This window comes from Tetrao urogallus, assembly GCF_951394365.1.
Source record: "Tetrao urogallus genome assembly, chromosome: 5".
Classification (NCBI taxonomy): Eukaryota; Metazoa; Chordata; class Aves; order Galliformes; family Phasianidae; genus Tetrao; species Tetrao urogallus.
In genome coordinates this window covers 1084367-1099555 of record NC_136818.1, presented here as the reverse complement: position 1 = coordinate 1099555, position 15189 = coordinate 1084367, and the positions used below count along the sequence as shown (strand labels likewise).

At 41.1% G+C, this 15189-nt stretch overlaps 1 protein-coding gene across 4 annotated transcripts in view; it reads left to right on the top strand.

Moving 5' to 3' along the window:
- Positions 1-15189, top strand: part of LRRC7 (leucine rich repeat containing 7) — a gene marked incomplete at its 3' end in the record, with an annotated part of 70000 nt that overhangs the window by 14146 nt on the left and 40665 nt on the right. For all 4 annotated transcript variants that reach the window (XM_079535597.1, XM_079535600.1, XM_079535599.1 and 1 more), the window contains exons 6-9: positions 11115-11178; positions 11804-11878; positions 12910-13054; positions 14830-14902. In XM_079535597.1, the coding sequence (XP_079391723.1) occupies positions 11115-11178; positions 11804-11878; positions 12910-13054; positions 14830-14902 (357 nt within the window). The remainder of the gene's footprint in view (positions 1-11114; positions 11179-11803; positions 11879-12909; positions 13055-14829; positions 14903-15189) is intronic.

Genomic DNA, 15189 nt, shown 5'->3' with positions numbered 1-15189 from the left:
GAGGAATTATGCTGTAAGTGAGGGGTTCTTCGGTCAGCAATCGTGTTAGAGGAAAAAAAGCATGAGTCTCTTGTTAGGATGTGAGATGTCTGAGTCATCTATCTAATAGAGCCCTGACAAAGCTAGATGTTCTTTGTCAAAGTATTTCCACTAGAGATAAAGAAATGTTTGTGATATTGTATAAGAAATGAGACCTCATTTGAAAAAGTTCAAAATGTAGCCAGGCTCAGGGAGAGCTAAAGGTATAATAGAAAAATAGGAAAAAGGATGCATGCAGGACATATGTGGCATTCCTGTATGAGAAGGCTCCAAAGATGCCGTGTTGCTTACACTAAAGAAACAGAAGCTGCTGGGGGATAAGTTGGTGTTTGTCTCTGCACACACAGCCAGGGTGGGCAGCTTGGGAGAGAACTCCTGCAAGGATGGGGACACAGGTGTGCATGGCTGGCAGAGGGACAAATAGGACAGGTTATTCTATGATTCTATCACAGGAATCATTAAGGTTGGAGAAGCCCTCTCGGCTCCCCATGCCCACTGCCCACATCCCTCAGTGCCACCTCCCCACAGCTCTGAACGCCCCCAGGGATGCTGACCCCCACCCTGGGCAGCTGTGCGGTGCTGAGCGCTCTGTGGAGCAGAGATTTTCCATAATACTCAACCTGAATCTCCCCTGGCATAACTTAAGGCCATCACCTCTCATCACAAACTCACTTTCCACAAGAAAACTGTGGAAAGCTTGAATCAGATGGCGTGTGTTGCTGGTTTGGTCCTGATGGTTTGAACTTGTTGGTGTGCTGCTACATGAAGTCTGTTTCCTATGTGAAGTCAATCCTGGGGGTTATTCACTGTGCTGCCTGAAATCAACCAAAAGGGGTGAGGTTTTATCACCAGTGACCCACGTATGTCGCGAGGCTCTTTGTGTTGATTAGCAGTTTGATGTGCATTTGACGAAGTCAACATTCCTTATTCTGTTGTACTGAGTTAAAACAGAAACTCAAGAACATCTCTGAAAGATTTGTTTTCTAAATCTCTCTGTCTCATCAGTTTTCGTGCAATCTGTGTACACTTCTTACCTATCAGCTCGAGGCAGCAGTGTCACAACCAATGGCTATGGTGAAGGTGGTTCCTTCCTGGTGTTAAGATGAACCTTTTTGTGCTCATGCCTTTTCAATCTCAAAATGTAAGCTGAGGTTTTTAGTCTTGATTGCAGTTTCAGGTTTTGACTAGAATAAAATATAACTGTATGGAGTAGAATAAAATGTAACTGTATACTGGCAATGTGTTTTAGACATATAGTCTTATTTGTGAGAATGGAGGCTGATGTGCATGTTTTCTGCCAAAAACGCTGTGAAATGACTCTTTGGAATTATTTACTGTAGGTAATAATGTTGGTAATCTTGTTTTGCTTTTCTTTACTAAATATCTAAAGTTATTATTAGAATCTTTGTGCTTTGGCTGCCCCTCTTTGGATTAAGCAATAATTCTGTGCATTGAAGAGCTGCAAAAGTAATTCTTAAAAATTCTGTGAAAAATAGAAGTTTTGTGTAATATTTTACTATCACTAATTTATATTTTTCTGTGACAAAAACAGTGGGTATGTTTTCTTCCAGTAACTTAAAAGCTCAGAAGGTCACTATTATCTAAAATTTTCCATGTAAGGTATTTGAAATGGAAACAAGGAATGGCAGCTGTTAAATTTTTCAGTTTGAGTCACAAATGAAATTGTGAGGCCAATCATCCAATAGAGCATCAACAATGTAAGTATCTGCTGTGGCTTCACACCCAGCACTGTCCTGTTCCTGTTGTCGTGACTATGAATACCTATCTATGGAAATGATTTTTAATCCATATTTATGTCGACCACATCTTAAATGCAGTGAAACTATGTATAAGGAAACTCAAAGGATCAGGGTTTCTAAGCAGGATCTTAACAGATATACAAGAAATATGTAGCAACTTGTTTTTGAAGCAATGTAAAGTCATGTAGACTAGATCCAGCTTTGGCAGAACACATCAAAATTAACAGCAGGTATTTCACAGAAGTTAGGTTTGCAAATTGGAAATATCTACCAATAGAGAACTAAAGATCTTCTACTTTCATCTAGCTAAAACTTCATTTTGAATTGAAAAAAATAATAAAAGAAACAAAAAAAAGTAGTTTAAACATTGTATGCATTGAATACTGGCATTCCTCTGTAAGTATCATTTTAGTACAGCAAATGGCACGTATCACTGAGGAGCATCTTGGCAATTTAAAGCATTGTTTGAGACGCTGTCAGATAAAGTCATTTTATTCTTGTTCCCTATTTCAGTATTGCTCTGCTTTGCCTTTAAGATAAGTACAAACATTTGTCTTTTTGATGTTGTAGGGCTGCAGATATGGTCTCACTTGTTTCTGTGGTTTCATCTCAGAAGCGGTGAGCCAATAAAAGATTCAGAAAGATGTTCTGATATCTAAAACGCAGCAAAATCCATTCAGGCTTTTCAGCTATTAAACGTTCTTTGTAAATCTGATAATTATTATTTCCATTAATCCTGAAAATGAAATTATACAAATCATTCTTGTGACTTAAGAACATTAGTCCCATTCATTTCAATAACATTTATGATGCTGAAATCCTTGCCACCTCCAAGCTGCTGTTTTAGGAAATCGATTTGCAAAACCACAGGTTGTGTGAAGTGTGTTGAAGTCAACGGAACTGAATTTATATCAGCTGAGAACATGTCCAGGAACATCTAAATATAGGCTTAAAAGCTTTGCTTCAGACTGCTATTTCTGAAAGGCTGCTCCACTTTTTTCCTAGTTTATTATGAAGATGTAAACTGTTTCTTGCACTTCGAGATTACAAATGTTTTCATCTTTCATGATGGCCTGTTTTCTTTAAATAGTAACCCTGGCTGAGTTTAATAAATCACATTCCAAAAGAGTTAGCACTCTGGCAATACATTATTAAACCATTGCCAGTGTTTTAATAAGGCACTACTACCACATATCTTTCTGTTAGGCTGTTTTAAGCTAAAAGTGCTTGCTGCTGAGGGAAGGTGCGTAAAAATGCTTTGTGTGGCTTTCCTGCTGTAGGGCAGTGTGTGACCGTGCACTGTGGGCCACAGGAGTGTCCCTAATTCTTGGTGCCTAGAGGGAGCAGTGGCCATTTTTCGCCACTTGTCCCATGGGGAGGTGACACAGCCACTCTTCTTGTAGCCCTCTGAAGGAGTGCTGGCACTTCTGCCACCCGGCGTAACCCTGACCACAGTTCAGCCTGGGAACCATGGTTAGCAGCTCTTTTTCCACCTAGGGCATTCTGTGATTCTATGCAAAACTGCCCTTTAGCAGATCCAAATTTGATTCCTATTTTATACTTGGCTAGCAGGGTTGAATTCCAGGTAGAGTCTTCACAGTGCAGAGCGGTGGGTGGGGAGGGCAGGTACAACCATGAAGAATCACTCTGGTTCACCTTCCACTCATTTTGTTCTTAATTATACCGGAACCCTGAGCTCCTCCCAGAGCACTGTGGAGCTAAAGACACAAAAAGTTCTCTCTGACTGTTATTAATGAGATCTAATTAGCGTGCTCAGCTTTCTTGAGTATGGCTGTGTTATGGTACGCAAGGAAATTGCTCCGTATGCTCAGAGCACCAAAAGTTGGTATTCTTTTAATTCTGCCTGACTAAAAAACATCTGCAGAGTGAAAACTCCTGCATGCAGTTAAAACTGTGAGGGGAGTTTAGAGACACTTGTATTTGTTGCTGCATCAAGATGCAGAAGCTGTACCTCGTATGTCTCTGCAAGGACGGCCTGACCCGTGCCCTGCAGCACATCAGTCATCCCCTGAAGGCTGCCAGCCAGGCAGCGCCCAGCCTAAGCTCTGGTCTATAGTGCAGAAGGTTGCCTTTGGCACCCCTTCCCTCTAGCATTGGGGAATTCTCTGCACCGTGAGATGTCTTATTTATGTAACCTGACAAATCAGAAATAGTGGTGCAAAACTCGAAGGCTCTCGGCTGCTTATGTTCTGACACTTATGAGATATGATTGACTATTCTGAAAAACTGTAGAGCACATATATGTGAATGGTTTGCAGTGGTCCTTATTTTTATATCGTAATTACTTCCCTCCCTCTTCCTCAATTAGTACAAAGATTGTTTGTCAGTCACATCACTTTTCATCTCAGATTCATCCTTGTCTTTTCCTAGCTCATCTTCATTTAATTTCTGTGGCTTTAGCTGCAGGAATGTTCCTATTTTTTCTACATGTTGGTGATGTCTTTGGGCCACTTTTGAGTAGAATCTGGAATCAGACCGTCTGCTAAGTATGAAATGTGTTGAGGGCAACATTCTTTGGTTCTTGCTTTCAGGTTAGATTGTTCAGGTGATTTTACTCCTCAGGATTCATTAATGCCCACTGGACTTGGTTCATCCTGGCTGATATTGTGACCAAGTTGATATTTAGCTTGGGCCTTCTCCCTGTTATCTGGCAAATGGAAGATCGGGGACAAAGAGGTATTTTCAGCCTTGTGTGTCAAGATGGCTCCCAGTGCCTTAGAAAGCCATGTTGGGAAAGAAGTTGGTGTGCCATCAAGGGTCAAAGCTGTGATGATTTTGCCTTTCTCTGTGATCAGTTGTGCAAACCTTGCCAGCTGCACTGGGATTCATTGCCAGGTCCTGAGCCAAGAGGTTCATTTGGAGACCTGATCCGTTTCCACCACAAACAAAAACGGGTGGGATTTAGGTCCCTGTGCAGAAAGCCTTGCTTTAGCTCAGTGACGTGCTTTTAGCATCCTTACATTTAGCACACAGAGGTTTTTTGCAGAATGACCTGCGTGGTTTTGTTCTGACTGAGTCCTGGAACAGCTCTGTTTCCAATTTCTGTGTGGAGGACGTCTTTCTTAGTGGTGCTTTTTATTTTAAACCCTTGGCATGGGATTAGGTAAAGCCTCCCGAGCCTTCAGTGCCGTAGGTCAATGGCTGTGTTCAGACATCTTCTGAACCAGCAGTTCCATCTTTTGGCCATTGAGATTGTTTTTTCTAACCTTAGCACTGGAAGACGGAGAGCGTGCCCTCACCATCAGCTGAGCGTGTTCAGTGGCACAAGCAGCACTGGAGGTGGAGGCTGCAGATCTTTGGGTGCCAGAAATGGCAGCGTCAGGAGCATCAGCCTGAGTTGGCTGTGTTGAGGTGGTTTTGCCAAACTGTGCTGTGGAACCAAACCATGCTGCTATGCACAGGGGCAGTGGAGCCTGCCTCCGACTCCAGTAGGTTTGGTCCAGATTAGCAGTCTGGCTGCGTTTTGCAATGGTGTTCCAGGTGGGCTGCCTGCTCCTGGCTGTAGTAATGATCAGGCCATAGAGAAACAGCAAAGCAGCACAGAGTTAGTTTAGGCATCATCCCATGATCTTTGCTATATTCTCTGATTTGTGAGTTGATATTTAAAGTAGCAATATAGACGTTCTTAAATATAACTGAAGTTGAAATAAATGCTGTTTTGGTAGTTATTTCACATATATGCATATATTTCACTCTATGTATAACAATTTTTAGTATCCTCAGAACCAGTTTTTCATTACACATATTCTGTTATTTTGAAGCCTAGGTAGATTTGATTATGACAGATTAATTTATGCACATGGTTCTTTGCTTTCCAATACCTAGAATATTTTACATTCTGGGCATGGAGTACGTTGTCCTGAGATTCACTGAAAGTCATGGAATCACAGAGTGGCCTGGGTTGAAAAGGACCACAGTGCTCTTCTAATTTCAACCCCCTGCTGTGTGCAGGGCTGCTGACCATCAGACCAGGCTGCCCAGAGCCACATCCAGCCTGGCTCAATGCTGAGATTTCCGTGTAGCCCATGAAGTGTAGCATAAGGAAACAGGTGATGCAATGTGATACTTCATCCCTGTTTAAAATTTAACTGTTCTGCAAGACTTAACATAGGTGACTAACATTATGCTTTTACAATGCAACTCCTGAACTGGTTAATTAATAAAGTTATATTGTAAGGTTTAAGGTACTGGAAATGGAAGAGTCTTCTGAATGTGATGTTGTTAATAACTTCAACATAAAAATTACTGCATACAATAAAAGTGCGGGGAAACATTGAGATGAATACAGCAGTTACTCCATTAGTGGGAGCATGTTTGCTGTTAGTTGCTTTTTATTCTTTGGGAAAGACTGGTATCTGTTTATCACAAACTCATACAAACATAACTGCAAGCTGCTGCTCACGGAAATGCAGTGTGTAACTGTAATCACTCCGCCAGTCCTGTCGTTGGGGCACAAGAGGTGTGCATTTGTGTTGTGTCACATCTTTGGTTGTGTTTCTGCCTCTGTCTCAGCTGCTTTGCACTCATGGATTTTAACCTTTAGGAGATACCTCTGTTAGCTGCATGCACGCTTCTTTATGTGGGGATAAATGAAGGTGTGAGCAGAAGTTTGTAATCAAGGTTTTGAATAAACCTTCATCACCACTTCATGCCTGCCATGACACCGAGCGGGGTTTTGGTAACGATGCTATGATTTCATTGAAACAGCTTGTGGTAGTTGAGTTTTTTTTCCATGAGCTGTTAAAGGAAGGCATTTTCCTGGTGATTTAATGTATTTACAGTGTGCAGGTAAGTAACTTCTAATGAAGGTAACGAAAGCAAACGTGCAAGAACATACATTAGGCAATGGATGTAATCAGAATGGCTTCTAGCTGATGCCACTGAATTTTGTAGTTTGTTACATCTTATGTACTGTGAATGTTATTCAAACTGGTGCCAGTAGTGCTGTTTTTTCACCAAATATTCAGCGATCTTTCTCTTTATGCTGGTTTTTGCACTTGTATTTTCTCGTGAGCTTCTTACACTGCACAGCGCACCCCTCTGTGAGCTCTGCAATCTCCTCCATGTAACTCCTGCAGTTGCTATGGATGAAGGAATGGATCCAAATCTGGATTAAGATTTATGTGAAAAATTTGGCTGCAAGTTTTATTATCGCATTAATTAAATTACATTACGTCATTGAAGCAATGAATATTTAACTGAGCATTACTCATAATTGCACCTTCCCCGCTCCTCCGTCATAAAATGACCACACATAAAGAAGTGTAATGGATCTTTTTGGAAGAAAAATACAAGCAGTTGTATGAAAGAGACAAAAATATCACAGAGCAATGGGAGATGGGGTGGGATGTTCGTCCCTGTGGGTACCTTTGCAGTGTGCTTTGTCTTCTGGCAGAGTCCCATAGCAAATAGCTGAAATTCATTTGCCTCCATGCAAATGCTGCTGTTTCTGAAACTATTTGTCTGTGTGTCATGAGAAACTGTGCCATCGTGTTTTAAAGTTGTAGTTAAAAGTTATTTTCTATAATCAATTTACAGTGCTGTGAAACAGAACTTTTAAAGTAAATGTTACGTTCACATAGATGGAATACAAACGTGAAACACGGAAATGAGAGTGAAATACTTCTGAGTGTGCATACAGCCACTGCTCTGATGGGAAAACCTTTAGCGTTGCGGGTGTAGGTAATGATGAAATTGCAATGCTCACGTGCTGAGGTGCTCTGTCCAAAGCAGCACCCGGCCAATGGTGGTTGAGTAATTGCAGTCATTTGTCCTGCATGTGTACTGCAAGAGAAATGTGCGTTCATGGAAAGGATCCTCATAAAGTTAATGAGAATCTTAGTGGCAGTGAGGCAGTCTGTCATCAAAAAGTGTTTGCAATTACTAGTGGAACTGCTTTCTCCATTGAGATGACTTAATTAAAAAACATTTGTATTCAATATTTGCATCTTGTACCTGAGCGTCAGAAATGCGAACTGGACTAATAATAATTAAGGCACAATGGTGAAAGTTTCCAATGCGGCAAGCGAGACCAGATTTAAACATTTTCAGTGACTGAGAAGTTATTTAATGAGGTATTGAGTGTAACTGATCTGACTTAAGCACGTTACGGCTTTGTTCAAAAAATGCTTTTGTCTGGGTTTGGAAAATTACAGTCAGCTCTTGCATGATATTTCCAATGAGAATTACAGTGGAGTTAGAGGACCAGAGGGGTTAAAGACATCGTTAGCTAAGATTTTAATGGAGAGCATAATATCAAACAGAACCCTTTGGGGAAATGAGTGGAAAATCTTCGTGCTTGCAGGTGACTTCATTATCCTTCACTGCCTTCGTGTGTTGTGCCAGTGAAGCACTTACTGCTTTGTGAATGGCTCCCAGTCTTCCAGATGCTCTTGCATACTGAAGAGATGCTACTGAAAGATAAAATATTTTCATCATCTCTTTTGGTTTTATAGCAATAATATTTCAAGGTAATGAATACTATAGGAACAAAAATGGAGTAAGAAGTAAGCTGGGAATTGGAGAGAATCAATCAAGAGTTCTATTACTGGCTTAGAAGGGGGGGGTCACGGTATAGTGTATAAAAAGCCACTTTCTGTTTAATCATGTGCACTCAGTCTTGACTAATCATAGTTATACTGATAAGTATTGTTTCAGATTTAACCACTCCGTGCTTTAGGTTTGAACTACATCGTCGTGGTTTGCACCTTGTCTTCCACAAATAGGTGTTACTTTTCCACCAAAGAGGCCCAGATGTATTCTAACAACTCTTCCCTGCAGAACATTAATTTCTCTACAGCACAGAAGCGCCTCCAATGCTTGGTCTTCCTTTGTGACCCTAATGTTCATTCCTTGAGTTCATTCCTTGAGTTGAGCTGAAAGATGGAGGAATGCAGGAGGTCAGTTGTGGAGGCTGTTTGCCTAAAGAAAATAATAAAATACATGATTTCTCAAACGTAAGAGCCAAGTATTTGTTTATCTACATGATTTTTCATTTCAATAGCATATGCTTAGCAGAAAAGGCCTTCTACTGAAGGATGATATTTGCATTTTTGTCAAACGATTTTTTTTAAAGTATTTTAGAAAACGAAACATGAAGTTTTCTCATAGTAAATATGCCTCAATGTTCTCTATCCAACCCTATCACATCATTTTTCTCTAATTGAAATGTCAAAGCAAATCTCCACTGCTTAATTGTAGCATCCTTAATGATGGGCTTTACTTCTGATACAGCATACAGAGATAAAATGGTCAATAGCAGCGGTCCCATCGGTAGAGACTGTGTTAATTTTTGGATTAGGATCAACTCTGAGTACTTCAGAGGGCCTCTAAGTAGTAGAGTAGTTCTAGTTTGTACTAAATTCTTTAATTATTTGTATCCTTTTATTTCTTCCTGTTTTTTTATTTATCACCACTGTAATGTAGTGCTGTGTTCAGAGCATGTTGGTCTACCAGTTTGAGCAAGAAGTTCTGCATCAGCAGTGTGACGTCCATGGAAACAAAGGCAGGATTGGATTTATTGCATTTGAAGTTTATCCATAACAGGACAGCTGTGTTTTGTGCCTTTTGGGAGGGGTCAGTTTTACAGACATGGCCAGTGGGCATGGTGGGGATGGGTTGGGACTGGGGGGTCTTAGAGCTCTTTTCCAACCTGAATGGTTCTGTGATTCTATGATCCTGGCCCAGGCTGACCTGCAGATAATGCCAGGAAGTGCTGGCAGAGCCAAAGCTGGGTGAGGGACACTGGCAGGAGGGAAGGCTGATGGCAGCAGCAGCACGCTGTGGCACGTTGCACCCCTGCACAGCACTTGCCCTGTCCCACATGCCTTCTTTAGTGCAGCACTGGAGGAATATGAGCATTATTATTCCAGTTTTTCAAAATGATTACAATCTTTATGAAATATTTATAATGCTGTTTGGTTTAAATTTAATAACCTCTTTTATAAAGTATCGACTGTGCTTTCAAAATCACTTACGAACATCAAGTCACTCATCATAAACCATGGAGATCAATATATTCAAATGAAGATGCTATTTAAACTCAAGTGTCATCGTAATTTGGAATACAACTTCCCAGCCTTGGCTTTGTACATTGTAGATTCTGACACTGTAGAGCGTGTGAAGTGGCAGTAGTCTGCATCTAGCAGGGATGTGAGCAGTGCTGTGTGCTACACAGGAGCAGAAGAACCTCCCCAGTAAGAGAATCGCAATCCCTTCCATCCTTCAGCTGGTGTTACAGAGTTGCTCAGCAGTTCTCTTCCCGTTTTGAAATTATCTTTGCTGTTTTGGGATTACTCCTTTGGGTCGATGCCTGTGCTGTGTTCTGAGCATTGCTTTTTAAACATCTGTGTGTTCTTAGAAGTTTGCCTGTATTCATACTGATGGATTCTAAGTGCTTGTTGCAGTTGGTGAGCATGGATGCCACGTGTGATTCTCACGTGTGATTGAGAGAAGCATTTTTTTCTCACAGCGTAAATTTGGAGATAAACCAGGGAGATTTATCCCACTCACTTCCTTAAATCAAGAATCTCACCCAGTCGTTTTTCACTTTTATTTCACTGTTTGAGTTACCTGTGCCCAAGCAACAAAAGTGCCTTTTTAGCCGTTACCTACACGGTGATCATTGCAGACATAAATCCAGATGATTCCCCATTTAAAGCCCTTTACTGCATAATGCACGTTTGAAACTAACTTTCTGTTTGCTTTCATATGCTGCCTTCCTGTCCCACTCTCTCTGATAATGCTGGGCAGGAGGACGAGCTGCTGGGGCTGGCATTGCATTGCTCCTCTCCAGCCCAGCTGTGCCCTGCAGCCCAGGGGCTCGGGTCTCAAACTGATCCCTGAGTTTGAAACCTGTGTGCTGCTTTCCATCCCTTTGCAACACCAGGTCAGTGCTCTTACAGCTTTGGGGAGGTAACAGCCACCCTTTGCATTTCTGCTGCAAAAAGCTTCTTAGAAGCTCATAAAGAAACCAATCATAAATTTGCGAACTAATTTAGTTATCACAATTGATATAGTTTTCAGTTGCTTGCAAATGAGTTATTTTCCTTGAGAAACCATGCAGAAGTGTACCAAGATTTTATTGTGATATTGGTGTAATTGTTGCTAGTTTTCTGGTTCCAGAACTTTAGCTGATGTCCAAACGAAGTGCCTTGTTCTCATTTGCAGTTTCCATCTGGTCTAACTCTTTTTACAACAGCAGTATCACTTGAGCCTTAGTCTTATCTAAGGGAAAAGGTAACCAACTGTTTCCAAGGAGAAATTCCACCTTAGATATTTCCTTATCTGTTGCAGGTCGATGCACAAGCTGACTCAGCTGGAGAGACTTGATCTGGGCAATAATGAGTTTTCTGAACTGGTAAGAGGTGCCCCTTTTCCACAGACACCTGTGGCATTTTGTGCTCTGGGCTTGGCCATTGGACTTGAAAGGCATGAAGGCATTGTGGCCACGTGCAGCAATAGAAGCAGTCTGCTGCCTTTGGGAAAGTGTCTGTCTAATAAGAGGAATTGAGAAGAAAATTAAGGTTGAGGGGAGGAATTATGATCATCTATATTAACCTCAGTGAACACCGGAGGAAAAGAGAGTCGTTAATCATCACAGGAACAAATAGCACAAAATGACCACTAATTAACTTAACCTGGAAATTAGTAGTTATTTCAGCCATCAAAGAAGAAAAGGAAAATTCAATAGAATTAGCTCAGGCAAAATCAATTACCTTCCAATTATTGACTAATTGTTTTTTAATAGAAACACGTTATGTGACTGCACATAGAATGGAGGCACTGAGCTGTGGGTGGGTGGGTTCCTTCCTGCCCAATGCACCGTGTGGCTGGGCAACAGGAAGACAACTTCTTATGGGAGTTGCAATATTCCAAGGAATTTAGGCTACAGGAGATGTTTAGATGTCTCTCTTAAGGTGCTGAGATGCTGAACTGACACATTGGATGGAAGTGTCCATAACGTGATCTGTTCTTTTCCTCAGCCTGAGGTTCTCGAACAAATACAGAATCTGAAGGAATTGTGGATGGACAATAATTCTCTGCAAATACTACCTGGGGTATGAACACTTACTTTATGTAATCTAATCTATGGCACTAATGATGAACAGTTCACCGTGCAGCAAATGACTGCATGTGCATTTCCTGAATAGGTGCATATTTTCAGTTAATTCTCATATCATTACCATGAAATAAAAGGCTCAAAATAGCCATGCATATGAAGACCTTCCAAATGTTGTGCTGTTATGTGATAGTAATTAAATTGGAGTGTACCTGTTTTATCTGAGCCTTGTGCAATTTGCATTGCGAGGGAAGTTGTTTTCCACTGTCTTCTCAGACACCGTTGGTACATTTCAGTGTAAGGAAAGCAAGAGCATCAATTTTGCTGATTTTCTTGGTGAAATGTCATGTCTAGAACAAAGTGACCGTCCTGTGATAATGGACCAAGAAGCAGATTGCTTCTGTTGGCTTCAGACTCCACATGCCAACGGATTTTCAAGGAAATCTGAGAATTTTTTCTCTAGCTGCTCACTGATGTTATAGCTGTTGGGATTAACCTCTCATAACTGAACTATGAATATCTGAAACCTGATTTTAGACTTCACAAAATGTAGGCAGTCGATATGACACAGAAATGCACTGCTGCCATATGACACCCCAGTGCTGCTGTGGGTGGGTGAGCTGAGTTGTGTCCCTGGGATCCAGGTCCAACCAAAGAAAGTAATAAAGCCATGTGGCACTGAGAACTCAAATTCCCTCCAGGTTTAATGAATCCAGGGCACCCGAATCAGTTTGGAGTTCATTGTTTATTTTGGTGCAGGATTATAGGCTGGTTTAATGGCAATGGGCAGCATTTTCATAGGCCTTAGAATTATCACCTGGGCTCACAGAGCAACTGATTTTCAGCTCTGCCCCATGCCTTTCCTTCTGCAGCTTTCTGAAGAAATCCCAATACTGATTCAGTGAGACAGATGGAAAAGCATGCTGTGATAACCAGGAGAAGTCTGTATTGCAGTTGTTGGTCTTTAAACTTGGAAATTGGCATGCCATGTCTATCTGTTGAAGTAACGCTCTGTAACGTGCTATTAAGTCTATAGGGAAGTTAAAACAGCTCGTGTACCTGGATATGTCAAAAAACAGGATAGAAACTGTTGATTTGGACATATCGGGATGTGAAGGACTCGAAGACCTCCTGTTGTCATCAAATATGTTGCAGCAACTGCCAGACTCCATAGGTGAGAAAAGCTCCTGTTTTTACACTTTGTGATAAAGCTGGGACAAGAACTGCCATTAAACTCCAAAGGAATTAATTGGGCATTCATACATCTGGTACTGGGGCAGTCCATAAAGACTGCTTTGAACGTCAGAAAAAAAAAAAAAAATCCATAGTTAGGGGCTCCAGGTTATTCTGAGTTGTATTTTTCAAGAAACTAAATAAAGGTACTATTGATCTGGTCTGAATTAGGATGGGAATATAAAAGTGGTTATATTAATAGTATTAAACTCCTGAAGAAAACTAGTTACAGTAGTGCAATTCCAGTGATGGCATTAAAAGAAGAAATAGTTCAACCTATTCCTTTTCTGTTTTGACTATACTGCATATATAGAATTCCTGAATTATTTAGAATGCAGGATTTCTGGAAGGTGTCTGTAGGTACGAGGCTCTGGACAGCCGATCCCTCAGCTTTGCTTCAGGAGCACTGCGGGTTCCTGCTCTCTTCTGTTGCTTCCAGCAGATGAGCCCCCAGATACACAGCATGGTGGCACTGTGGACCCTCCCCTGTTTCAGTTATCAGAGTCAAGCCTTCAGACTGTATAGCTGGCCAACAACACTCTACTACATGGACGTTACTGAGCGACTGTTACAGCTGTTTCCCATTCTGCTCTGATGCGATATCTCACCATCAGCCTTGCAGCTGATTCTCGATGAGTTTTCTGATGTGCATATGCAGATTGATTTTTCAAGGTTACATAACTCTGGTACAGAAGGATGCTGACATTGTGAATTGTGCACTCAGTGCTCATTTCCAAATTCCCATTACTGAATCATAATAGGTGTAACTGAAGCAAAGCAGAAAGAGTCATTTCAGTACTGCATTTTCAGGTGACAGCTTGCTGCAGTTCTGTTTGGTAGAAATTTTTCCTCTTAAAAGACAGTGCTGTTGAAGCCTGGATGTTTGTTGGAACATGTTGGCTTTTCAACAGAAATGTACTATGATGGAAGTGAGTAATGCTTCTGCTATCCCTTTGAAGTGTACTTTTCATCTGCTTCAGCTTTCATACTATGGTGCATTCCACTTAATAATTAGCTCTATGTAAACAGTTAATTTATACTATAACCAATGCTGATTACAAATGTTTGTAAAGCTAGTTTGGAGTTTCCAGAACTCCTTCAGGGCAAAAGCAGACTTTGAAATGTCAGCAACTTCCAGAAGGTGGGAATCTTATTTTCTGACTGTATCAAGCTCAGTTTCAGCCACTGTGATGCAATGATTTTCCTATTCTTTCTGTCTTAACCATTGTATCGATCTCCTTGTTTCACAGTGCAAAGCAGAAGTGTCATTCCCTGGATAAATGTTACCTAGTAATGAATCTGCTGACACTTCAATATCTAGCAGTTCTCTTAACAAAAAGAATTAGCTGCATGCACAAGTGCCTTCAGGACTGATTCTGGTTGTCTGTTCCTACGTATTGTGAAGCACTCAAAGTGCAGCATTTACTTTAGATAGTTTTGCTGGGGACCTTCTGGGACCTGAGCACCTTTTAATCAGGCCACAGGGTACTATTTCTTTTTATTCCTCTCCACGTTTTTCAGCACTTCAGATTGCACTTAATATTGCACTCGTTGCATTTCGGCTCAACGTTTAATCTGCGCTGCATTGTAATGGGGAATATTTTCAATGGGGCAGGAATGTGTTTGTTTATTGTTTAATTGAGAATACTGGAGATTACAGAAAGTTAAGATGAACGTGGAATACTTTTCTTCCCTCCTTCCTTTCCTGTTCTGCAGGGCTGCTGAAAAGGCTCACCACGTTAAAAGTGGATGACAATCAGCTCACAATTTTGCCCAACGCAATTGGAAAGTGAGTATCAAGAGAAATCTTTTCCCTCCAACTTGCTTTTTTTCTGAGATCGAAAGTAAGACAAAGAAGATGCCCTGAATTACAAAATCATCCCAAAACGTGCCCCTGACACACAGCTCGTCACACCGACACGTGGAGCAGCTTCTCTGGACTTACAGTGGCGTAAGCGATGGGAAGGTGAAATGTACCATGTTGTTCAAGACAAAGGATGAAGCGGTGTTTTTGGTGTGAATCACTTGCAGTTTGGATGATTAGAGCAACAAAAGTAGAAGAAAGATAAGAACTGG